Source organism: Accipiter gentilis, chromosome 27, assembly GCF_929443795.1.
Source record: "Accipiter gentilis chromosome 27, bAccGen1.1, whole genome shotgun sequence".
Classification (NCBI taxonomy): Eukaryota; Metazoa; Chordata; class Aves; order Accipitriformes; family Accipitridae; genus Astur; species Astur gentilis.
Genome location: NC_064906.1, coordinates 18540826 through 18553142, shown reverse-complemented (window position 1 = coordinate 18553142; position 12317 = coordinate 18540826). Strand labels below are relative to the sequence as shown.

Below are 12317 nucleotides of genomic sequence, written 5' to 3'. Positions count from 1 at the left end.
GGTTTCAAAGCACGTCTTCGCTTTGTCCCTTATAGTCTCAGAGAGAGGATCAAAATGATAAAAGCTTGAGCTAATGCATCTGGTTTTCCTCTGGTTGTGTCTGCTGCCTGCTGTCGCCCTGTTTCCAGTTTATTTCTGCTCAGGGTGCATGCTCTGGGAGAGGACTGGCTCTTTTGGGAATAGCTGCCCTCCAAACCAAGCCCGGGAGGACATTTTTCACCTTGCAATTCACGGTCAAAGACCCCGACCTATTCTCCGTCCCGTTTTCTGTTAAAACAACAAATCCTTGTTTTTCCCCTCCCGCAGTCCGGCAAGTTCTCCAGCAGCTCCCCCCCGTGCCAGAGCCAGCCCCAGGGGCTGCAGTATGCCGAGGATGCTGCGGAGCACGAGAACATGAAGGCCGTGCTGAAGACCACCTCCGTCAGCGGGGAGAGCACCACGGCGCTCGGGGTCCGCACTCGAAGCCGGGCCAGCCGAGGTAAGTGCCAGCGGGTTCCTTTCGGCCACCTTTCTTCTGGTGCGGTAGCCACGCGGCGAGCCGAACGCCGGTCGCGGCCCCCTTGCGTAGCGCCCGTGGCGGAAAGGGTCGGAGGGGAAGGAGAAGACCCAAGGGGTGTTTTCCACACTGGAAGTGGCAATCTGGGGCACGGGGATGTAGAAGGATTTACCTGAAGTTTTAAGGTGTGTGTGTCAGCCCACATTGGGGGCATCTGGAGTCCAAGCCTGAAGAAATTCTCACCTCTCCCCCCCACCGTGAACGTGGCTGTCCGCTTAACACCCCAATTTTTAGTCTTGTTCTCATCATGAAAGCAAAATGGGCCATCCGGGGAATCCATGATGTGGTTTTCTTTTTATTTTCAATAGAAGCAAGTAGAAAGTAGCAATTCAAATTGAAGTGAAAGGGCCCTGCAGCATTTTAGGGAAGGGTTGGGGAGAGGAAAACAGGTAGGAAAAAGATCATGAATCTTTTAACTAACTACCTCCCTGCTAAATGGCAAAGGGAACGGATTAAGCGGAGGCTAGGAGCATAAAAAGCTGCTGTGGACAGCCCCACACCTCCTTGCTGTCCCGACAGATACCACTTTCTCTGAGGTCCACGGCACTCTGCTGTTTCTAAGCGTCAGCACGGGTGATTGCTGAAAGCTGACAGGGAGGAAATGAAAATCTGACCCGATCCGCCGATTCCAACACCTGATACTCTGACAGAAGAGCTCAGTGGTACAACTGTTCTTGGCAATGAGATAGCCTTGGGTTTTGTCCAAGACATGATTCGTTGGTACACCTCTTCGCTTAAGCAGCCAATAACCACTTTCTTCACGCTAAATCATTTTACAGACACTGGGTTCACCGGTTTATTTTCTTTCGTCTTCCCCTCGCCCCCTCCCATACATGTGATACGTGGAAGTTGGTTTTGGAGAAAAGGTGATGCACCAAAATTCAAGTCTTCAGTTTTCTGTTCTGGTATTTCCTTCCCCTCCACATCTGGATATCTTACACTTTCTTGATTCTTTTTTGATACCACTGATAGCACATCCACAGCATCCACCCCTGAGTCTGTAGTTTATTAAGGCTTGAAACCATGATCCTGTCTAATTTCGACGTTTCACAGCCCCAATTTAAGAAGCAAGTCAACTAGCTAAAGTACAAAGATGAAATAATTCCAGCTGCACTGCAGCAAACTGAATAGCTGAAGTAATCCATTGAATGCTAACGAGCAGTGTGTCCTGATAATGAGAGTCAGTTTGTGTTCCCCTGAAGAACAGCAGAGGCAGAGTACGCCTGAGCCAGACAGAAGCTCGTCAGGAGCGTTATCGTAATACAACTGCTCTTGACGAGAGCCAGGAGGCAAGCAGCAGAGCAAAGTGCAAATCAAAGCTGTTGTTTATTGACATCGGGGTCGTGATACAGAGTGGCGTCACCAGCGGATTTTTAGCTGCAATTCTACCACACCCGCTCTCTTGCACAACTCTCTGTCAGCGTTCACACCGCATACTAGCCTTCACATGACTTAAAACCGAAAAGCAGGCGGAACAGAAGTCTGTAGTGGAGGAACCCAAAGATGCGACTGATGCAGCTCCATGGAGTAAGGAGTGCCAGAGCCTTGGGTTTGGAGACATGGCTCACTTGTTTGTTTGTGGGTTTAACCAAAATTGCTTATTTAGCTTTTCAGCTTGCCAATGACTCTTGCTTTTCTGCTCATACCAGAGCACACGCAGTTGTGCCAGGACACATACAGCTTTGTGATGAGAAGGTGTGTTCTTCATTGTGAAAGGGACACCGAGACGTGTCAAACCACACTTTTTGCCCGTTTCACGTCTTCTTTGCACTAGGCTGTGATACAGATGCTCGGAAGTTGATTCTTTCTCTCTTTTGGTACAAAGGACCTGTCTTGCTGATTTGCATCAGTCTCTAAACATGTGCTGTGTCTTCTAGTCTCTGTGTAATAGGAGCGGAGGGAAACGTGGTCACATAACACTAGCAATCCTTGGCATATGGACAGTCTCTAGCAGACTTTTGCCAGTTGTATGGTCAAGAATAAGATGCTGAGGCTGAAGGGAACAGAAAATTATAATTGCATTTGAGCTCTCGGTTCTCTGCTGATACAGCAGAGAGTCTAGGGTATTATTTAGACATATTCTCCATTAGGCAGAGTCTTCTCCTTTGGCCAGTTTGAAGTAGCGATGACTGAGCTGCCTGCAGTAATTCCCAAAAAAAACCCAATTGCAAAACCAAAGTGACGCAACAGACTTTCTGTCTTCTTTTCCCTCAATTCTTTTGCTGGACTTTTCCAGGCCGTATCGGTTCGTGGAACGCTGGCAACGACGATTCACCTAATGCAACGGATGACGCAGCAGATGAGATCATGGATCGCATTGTAAAGTCTGCCACCCAAGTGCCAAGCCAGCGAGCGGTGCCTAGAGAGAGGAAGCGGTCACGAGCAAATAGGAAGTCATGTGAGTATATGGCTATTAAATTCCCCCAAATAAGCAAATGTGCAAATATTTATGTGTATCGGTGTAGGAATCAGGCATTTAGTAGGCAGACATGCATTGGTAGTTCATGGTAGCTTGAGTGTATACTTACGATTGGCGTATATTCCTCTTACTATTGTTTAAACGACGTTGTATGCAGTGGGAACTTGAAATGTCCTTAGCAGTGAGAGAAGAAGAGTGGTTTATGGTGCTTTAGAGCTGTTGACAGTACTTATTCTTAACTAGAGAAGTCAGATCAGGACCTCAAATGGAGACTGCTTAAAATGCTGTAAGGTACTGTGGACTGGCATAAAGATTAATAGTTGTATTTGTAGCTGAATGTATTCATAAAGCAAAAAGTAGTTTGAGCTATTTCACCTTTTAAAATCTTTCTCTCTCATGCTGTGTACTATCCTTCCGCAGCCCCGAAAACAAAATGTCTACTGCTGCTTGGCTGCAAAGTGGTTATAGAGGAGCTTAACTTCCACTGGGAAGAAAAGGTAGCACGTTTATAAGGTGGTCTTTCAACGGTGTAGAGTGGCCGTAGGGCTGAGCTGCAGCACCCAAGTTTGTGCAATTTGATTTCACGCTTTAGTAAATACAATGTTTAAGACGTGACGATCTTTCTGGGTCTTTTTTTTTCCTTATGTGCAGAGACTACTGCGATTAGTGTGAGAAGGATAACTACCCAAAGAACATAAGATTTTAGTATTTAATGTCATTCACCATATGTGGCTTTTTGACTACCTTTCCATCCATCTTTTTAGCATTTCTGGGAAGTTAGGACAAAGAGGAGACAACAACAGTGAGTGAAAAATCACACGGATTTTCTTTTTTGTGGAATTGTTCTAACATAGTGGGTGATCAAAACCATTTGGTATAAGCAGTGATTGCTATCAACTAGCATGTGCTGAAAGCATATTCACTTTCCCCAGCTTACTAAGAAAGGACCTCCTGCATGTGGCAAGAGCAAAAGCAAAATGGACACTCTAGTTAGATGAGCCAGATTCTAAGCGAAGAAAATGAGCTGACACTGGATCGTCTGTCTGACTTTCCATCATACACTGTGCCGTACCTCTTTGTGGCATCACCCTCTGCTGCTACCCACTTCCCCACACGGTTCTGATGTTCTGCACGTGCTGACTGCCCTAGTTGGCTTGTGCATATCAAATAAACCTCCTGTACGTTTGCCTTTTTCCATGGTTTATCCCATGCTAAAATATTTCCTCTGTTACCGACACTACCTTCATGCACACACACCAAAAAGTCTTATTTCTGCTTTTTACCAGGTACCTTTTTCCCAAGGAAGCAATTGCTGCAGGAAAAACAAAACAAAACAGGATAATTATAATAAAAATACTATATATTTTTCCATGGAGCTGGCTTTTATATTCAGTATAAACATTAACAGGGATTAAGCATTCAGTAAATGTTTAGGCTGGGACTGATTTCCATTGTAATTAATCATGACAGAATCCAGCTCTTTTGCTTGTTTGTTCTTCAAGATCTGGATGAGACTCTTTAAGTGGATTAAAAGGCAGTTTCAAAATAAAGTTCAGTAGTTTAGCATCCCTTTCAGCTGACGTGCTGAAAGTGTGAAAGGAGACTATCTTAACTGAACTGTTTCACTCTGATATACCTGGATGTTGAATAAATGAAGCAGTTTAAAATGCACTCAGCTGGACTGATAATATGGCACCTCCAGGAAATGAACAGAGACCAGCCCTTGTCAATGCATGATGCGAGTTAAACGAGAGGAAGATCTTCCAGATAGAAATGTAATACAAGTCCTCCATCAAGATATTAGAAAGTAGATTTTTAGGCATACTTCAATGACTTAGATTAGCAGACGCTGTGACATTTCTTATCTGCAGAGCAAAGACACCCTATTATCTGATGGGTTTGATTCACCACCTTCAACCTTCAGGCTGCCGTACACATCCTTTGGCTTTTGCTGTGAGCTTGGTACTCGATTTATTCATGGACACCAAAGCGAAAGTCAGTTGAAAGGAATGATTTTCACCGTGCATCGTGTTGCATATGTCTCGTTGCTTTCAGTACAGAACTGGAAATCTTGTCAGGCTTACTTAGCATTCAGAAAAGATTTTGGTGAACCCGAGATACGTGTTTTTAGCAAAATCAGAAACCCAAAAGATTGATGTGCAGTTGCACTGTAAACATTTTGTGTGGTTCAGGTAGAAGGTTCTCACGAGCGAGGGAATTTTTTTGCCAGAAAAAAAGAGAAAAATGTGAAGTAAAAAGCAAGTGATGCTCAAGTCTCTTATAACTAGGAGAAAACAGAACCAGGAATATGGAAAAGGTTAAGTTAAATTCAAGAAATAGCTGTAATGGGAAATTGAGACATTTTGACATGTTCATTTGAACCGTTCTACCTTTTGTAATTATAGAGCAGCATGACTGTATGCAGAGAGCTTAGTTAGATCTTAACGACGTAGAAGAGTTTGAACTCTCAGAGTAATCAGCAGAACTGTAAATTGGGAGGACAAATAAGGCAGTGAGTCATCCAGCAAAAGACAGATGGAAACGTTTGTATCTGTTGGTTGAAGATGCAAAGGGTGACTGATAAATCCAGATATGACTGAAGTTGACTGAGACCTAGCAGGAAAGAATTTGTTCGGTGGGAGCTGAAATGGACTCCAGAAAGCTAAGGTACGTGGTAGGTGCATACCAACTGAGTTCTGTGATGTTCTGCAGAGAGAGGACTTAATTCTGTAAGAGATGTCAGTTCCCTATATTTTAAAAGCCTAAAATACAAATCGGGTTGAAAATATACTGTTTCTGTTCTTGAAGACTGAGGGCAGCTTTCTGTGAGAAAGGTTTTTATAACATTACGGGGAGCTGTTCAACTTAGGAAAGAAATAAAAAAATAATACAATTAGGATTGTCTGGTTCTCCCATAAGGTTAGGGTGACCTTCACAAAGATGCCATAACAAACAATGAGTGCAAAGGAAAATTGGGATAAGGAAGTTTTAAGAATCACTCTGATAGTCCAAATTCCAAGGAATACAATTACTGAAGTTAATTTTAGCAGCTTACAGAGCAGTATTACAGGCGTTGCACCAATGGATTTGGGGAAACAAAAATTAAACTCTCTGTATGAGATACCACCGAGATTTCAAAAACCAGTCAAGAAAGGAGGTTATTTAATACAGAGAGCTGCATTAAAAAAAAAAAAAAAACAAGGTAGATGAGCAGAGTTTGCTGTGAAGATTGCAAGAAGTGAGGTAAGAGAAGAAATTACATAAAGAATAGGGCTGCTTAGAAAATCTTGTTGCGAAATGAGAGTTTCACACCATGATGAACCAGCCTGTGCCAATTGCTTCAAATCGCGGGAGAAGAAGAACAGGTCTTATAGCCTGAAAACGTGTCTCCTGGCTCCCTAAAGTCAAGGCAGTGGTCAAAGAGTGAGGATCGCGACGCGGTCTTGCAGACAAATAATTTCAGATTACTGCCCCAAGGAAATGGCTCTTTAAAGACGGTTTGACTAGACAGCGCTGTCTGCAGCTGGCTCTTGGGCTGAGCCTGAATGGTAAACTGTAATGTAAGGCCCGGGTGTGACTAATATTTGATGGGGAGTAGCGCAGCGGTGGTCGTGTTGGGTTCTGCTGGAGACACTGCATGGAGGACGTTGCAGGGTGAGAGGCTTGTTTTCCTCCCACGTTGTTTTATCTCGCAGGGTCTCTCCGTGTGTGCACTCTTATTTTGCTTAGATTTTATTAAAATTGAAAGTCTGCTTTAGATTTGAGTTAGAGAAATGGGTTTGGAGCAGATAATAATTGAATCAGAATTTAATCCAATATTCAAATGAGACAACTTGATCAAAATTATTTGTGATGTTTAAAAAAGAGAGAGGAGAGACATGATAATGCCTTGTTCTTTTATTAGGCTTTGGAATCACATGTCGGCCTAAAAATATACCCTGAGACTGACCCTTGAGATATGGAAACATCTCATAAGGATTTATTGATTTATTTGCATAACAACTTGCAGGGAGTAAAGAATTCTTACAGTCATTATGCAGAAATGGATCTGAGGCACCACCCAAGTAATCTGTCAGGCTCACAGGAGTAGACTGTGGAGGAGATAGGAATTGAGTCGAGATTACCTGAATCCTAGACAAATAAGCTCAGGGCCGGTGGATTAAACTTAACTACAGAACGTCCCTGGTCAGGTATTTCATCCTAAATTCCACCTTCAGTAAAAGTGAAATAGGAGCTAGCACACTGTCGTCAGGTGCCAAAACATGGGAGAGAGCTCTGCCAAAGGCCCAGGCGTGGAGACGGGCTTCAGACAGGTTTTAGGAACACGTGCAATGCTGCTTTGCAATAAACATGTTTGTAAGCAAACAAATACTAGATGGGAGACTATTTGAATCCAAAGGTGCGTAATTTTTGTTTGGCATTCATAGGGTGCTTCGGTTAACTTTTTCTTCTTCTTTTCTTTGTTTTTTCATTATTTTTCATTTTCATGTCTCTCCACTTACTTTTTCTGGCTACGAAAAGATACAGAAGTGCCAAAATACCAGGAGGGAGACTGTTCTTCTGGTATTTATAGCCTGACTAAAAGCAGGAGTTAATGGAAATTGTGCTTTTAAAAAAATAAAAACCTTACAAGAAGAAAGTCTATACAAAATGCTTTAAAGGCAAGCAACTTCACTTAGAATTTGCAACTAATTATTTCGGATTTGAGTAACTGGATCCTCTCAGGAGTTAGAGAAGGGGGCAGAGTAATCCAGTTAGTGATGCATGTTTAGCAACTATTCTTTGCATTTAGAGAAAGTAAATGTATCACCAATGGTATTCAGTATCTGTTTGTCCTCACACAAAGTACCGAGCCTTCAGAAGGTCAGTACCCAGTTAATAAAAATCTAATTATTGAATGAAAACAGAACGTGAGATAAAGTGCTTAAAACTCTGACAGCTGGGAGGTTATCTCCATCAGATGCCAAGATAGCCAGTGTCTTTTGGATGTCTTTTAAATAATACATTCTTTCATCCTTAGGATGGCAAAATCTTTGCAAAAATGTCAGAACTAAACTCTGTGATCTACAAGAAATAAAAATACAAACAATACATAAAAATTATTAATAATAGTTAATGAGTGAATAATAAATACAGTTGACCACAGTAAGCGGTAGAAATTGATGTACCTGATCGGGGTGAGGCCTGGGTAGACCCTACCTCATCTGTGCCAGAGGGCTGTGCCAGCTGTAGGAGAACAAATACGAGAGGTGGGGTTAGTTTAATAACCTATAGATCTTCCCATGAGTTTTAATAGTTGTAAATCAGTGTATTTATTTGAAACACGAGGCCGAATAGCTGGTTCCATATTTTCAGTTTTGTCTATTGTAATTGATGACATATAAACGTGATTGTTGATATTAATAGCATTTCTAAGTAGGTACATACTTATTTATGAGTGCTCGGTTTCTGCTTTACAATGTGTATTACAGGGGGGTTTATAGCTTTCTTTTAAAATAACTGATCTTGACAGACAGGGGCAGACATTCTGCTTTTTAACTGTTCAAATGTGTAGTACCCATGTATTTTGTTGGCAGTCTCCGTGAGCTTCAAACTATATCTTTCATACCTCAAGTTTTGTTCAAGAGTGTTTGCCTGGTCCTAGCACTCTGAAAGTGAAATAGCTATCATTCTGAACAGTTCTACATCACGTAGCCTTCAAAACAAAAGTTTTTTTGAAAGCCTGGTTTAAAAATCTAGTAAAAAAATTGCTTGTAAAAGAGGCTTAAATTCATTTTCCAGTCACTGTTTTAGAGGAATCTATGAGTCATTTCTAGAATGAGTTTTATTCTGATACAAATTATTTGTTTTGGGGCTTCTATTCTCATCAAACTTTCTGCTTGAAACAGCATTATCTTTTTTATATAAGGAAAGTCAGATATAAAATTAACCCAGCCTGCACCATTAAGTACATTCCTTAACTTTGCATTGGATTCCAGTACCGGTATTTAGAGATACTGTGGAATCTAGTATTTGCTCCAAATTGAGCAGCATTGTTTTAATACAGCAACTGAAAAAAGGGTGAGAAGTCATTGCTCTGACCCGGGAAGTCAGAATTAAATATGCGATGTTTACAAAAAGTCCGTACCTTTTATCCCTGTTCATTTCAGTTCAAAGGGGGAGGACAGAGATGTTGAACACTACGCAGACATTCACATGCACGTGTATGTTCCGGTACCCGAGCACAGAGGACATGGTGTAGGTACAAGGAGAAAACCGCTGCTATAATGGGTTGTCCCTAGCGATTTTAGAGTGGCTAAAAAAAAATAATCCTAAATTCCTCACCTCGCGGGATTAAATGCCCACCCAGACACGCTGCTCTGTGGAGGAAGAGGTAGCCGCTACTCGGTTTTTGCCCTTAGTAAAGAGTTCATCCTAGGGGGAGGTGAAGCCCGTGTCCCAGCAGGATCCCGCAGCATGGGCAGACCCTTGGCACGTCCTTGTGCTGTGTCTCCGGCGCTGGGAGAACCAATAAGAGCGGTTTTTTGGATGCAGCTTCCCATTGGCTTCTAGACAAGGATTTACAAGCGCTGGAATTTCTCTTGGCCGTCTTTTCTTGGCCAAATGGCGCTTTCTTTATTGCAGGGAAGACCAGGCTGAAGGTAACGTGGGAGAAACTGGCAGGGGATGAGCAGCTGATGAAGAGCAAGTGATGTTAGTAAACATAGGAAATAAAGTTGTTCATGTTCCCAGGTCGCAGAATATTGGTATTGACATTTTCTATATAAATACTTCCATTACGGTATACGCTTTTGCTACTTCTTCAACTGTAGTTCTGTAGAAAAAATAATTTTGCTTCATTTGTTTGCATCTTACGAGAGATACAAATAGCTGTTTTCACTTTTGCCAGCTTACAATTCACTGTGTGAGTGAATTGGTCTATGTTACCCTCTGTTTTCATTTCAGTTGGCATATTTTAAAGGTCTTATTTCAAGGTTTTTGAATTCTTGTCACAGGATTCATTCCCAAAAGTGGGATACATAAGTTTTAAGTATTGAAAAAATATATATGGTTGAAATGCACACTGTTAGCCCTAAGCTGATAGGATATGTATTTTGTTTGGTTTCTTTCTGCGTTAAAGTGGCTTGCAAGTTTATCTCGGGTCGGTAATTTACTCCTCATTTACATCATCCTTCCTGCCTGCCTGAAAGATTCATGTTCAGCATCCGAGTAAGAAATGAGCAGCAGCAGCGAGCTGCTGGCTGACAAGCTCACAGAGCTGTTGCGGAAAGCGCTTCATGTGAGAACGAGAAAAGACAGGGAAGTACAGGGTTGCTTTTCAAGTCGCCTTACAAAAGAAACGCAGTAACAAAAACCATCTCGTATGTGGCTTTCCAGAAGAGCATCGCGATATCGCAGCTGCCAAAGAGCCCTCTGCTGCCATGAAGGGGTTTAGCACAAGGATCAGCGAAGGCAGGAATTTGGCTGCGCTTGGATGCGAGCGTCAAACGTGTTTGGAGGGAAGTGTCTCTTCGAAAATGAGTAAAAATGGTTCACGCAAAGCTACCTTGAATTTATCTTGCCCCAGCAATACATTAAAAAATTATATCTATATATATATGGCTGACCCTAGGTGGAATAACACCACCTGATTAGCATAATTACAGGATCGTTTTTGATCAGTTATTTTTAATCTGATGGGCTTGTAGACATGATGCCTTTTACTGTTTTATTTCCCAGCGCGGATTCCTAACGGGGGTAATTAATTTGCGTTCCACAGAGCTCGGGTGGGCAAACACGGTCACGCTCCTCTACCCAGTCCCTCTCCAACAGACCGCTCTGCCTTCGTAAGCCTGAGCTACCCCCGTAGTGGGTCATTTTAGAATTTCAAATGGAATGTAAAGGCTGCGTGCCCAAAACACTTGCGTTAGATGGCTTACTTTCTGCATCCCATCTCCTGCCTTTTTTTTGTCCTGTGCGTTGTTAATGTACAGTCTGACCTTGAAAATAGTATGTAGGGCTTACATGCAGACTCAGTTGCTGGTGAGCTCTATGCTCTTGATGCTTTACCTGTTAATAGTGGAAGGACTTCTGACTGGTGAGACTAAGTGGCAGAAATGATGATAGAGATGGCAGCTTTTAGCAGTAACGTTTTATAGTGGAATTCACAGAAGTCATGAAAATTAGGGGGCAGGGGGAGGTCATAGCAGGCTTTCAAGGAAGGAGTTAAATCTTCTTTTCTGCTTTACTATTGGGACTATGTAAATGATGATCTGTGAAATGCATAAAGTTGGAAACTTTAACGGTTTCAACTACATGTTAAGTATTACTTTAAAACCCCTACGTTCTTCATGCAGCCCACGTTCTCTAAAGCAATGTTACTTTTTTGTTCCCTATAACATAAGCCACCTGGAGATGAAACACAAGTTAAGCTTTCCGTACAAAATGCCACTTTGTCCTTTTCCACTGCTGCACTCCTCTTTACATCACAGCCACCATAAATTACACCTGGAGATGGTTGCGAACTATAGAATTTCTTGTTAGGAGAGACTTGTGCCACCTATGAAGTGTCAACAGGACTCAAAGCAAAGCTGCAGGGCAATAATAATACATAATAACGCATTGTTTCCTGGAGCTTTCTATGTGGCTGACCCAGACAAAGACCATGTTTTGGTTGGCTGGAGTTCTTCAGAGAAGTGCGTGATGAAATCCAAAAATTCACCTACAGAACCCTGTAAGAAAATCTGTACACGGAGTGTTTTAGTATTTTTATTAAGCATTTAGGCCTACTCATATTCAGCAATGATATATGCATAGTTAATCATAAGTATAACTTATATAGATAGCGGCATAAAAACACAAATACAGAAAAGGATTAAAATAGGAGAATATGAGCAAGACTGTCTAGATTGAACTTTTGAGTTGCAAAGTGCCGTTGCTGGACTTGTTGGAGTAAAGTGCAAGAGAAAATGTTAAATGTTAGTATATGAGAAAATAGACTAAGTGTGCAAGCTGAGTGTGGATAGGTAACAGAAAATAAACCTAAGATACATTAAATGAAATGAGATGATGGAGCTATACTGCCTCTTATAATCTGCCCTTCCTGTTGTCCTCGCTATATAATTTACAGCCACCTGGAATTTTCTTCATTCCAAATCAGCAACTAGCAGCTGCATTACCTATGCAGCCGGGACCAAAAGAAAGTTCTGTGGCTGCCACATCTTTGTAATAGAAATGACACTAATTCTTTGACTTCTTGAGCAGGAGAATGGTCATATCTATTCTGCATTTCAGGTGACTCATCCATACAAAAGTAGACATGCATGCCAAAAGCCATTGCAAATGTAAGAATAAATGGCGCCA

At 42.0% G+C, this 12317-nt stretch overlaps 1 protein-coding gene across 12 annotated transcripts in view; it reads left to right on the top strand.

Moving 5' to 3' along the window:
- Positions 1-12317, top strand: part of FHOD3 (formin homology 2 domain containing 3) — a 392512-nt gene that overhangs the window by 369464 nt on the left and 10731 nt on the right. For 9 of the 12 annotated variants that reach the window (XM_049830455.1, XM_049830454.1, XM_049830453.1 and 6 more), the window contains 2 exons: positions 307-478; positions 2793-2954. In XM_049830455.1, coding sequence (XP_049686412.1) covers positions 307-478; positions 2793-2954 — 334 coding nt within the window. Of the gene's footprint in view, positions 1-306; positions 479-2792; positions 2955-3395; positions 3488-3739; positions 3778-12317 lie in introns of those variants that run through there. The other 3 variants (XM_049830451.1, XM_049830449.1, XM_049830447.1) reach the window with 2 other exon arrangements.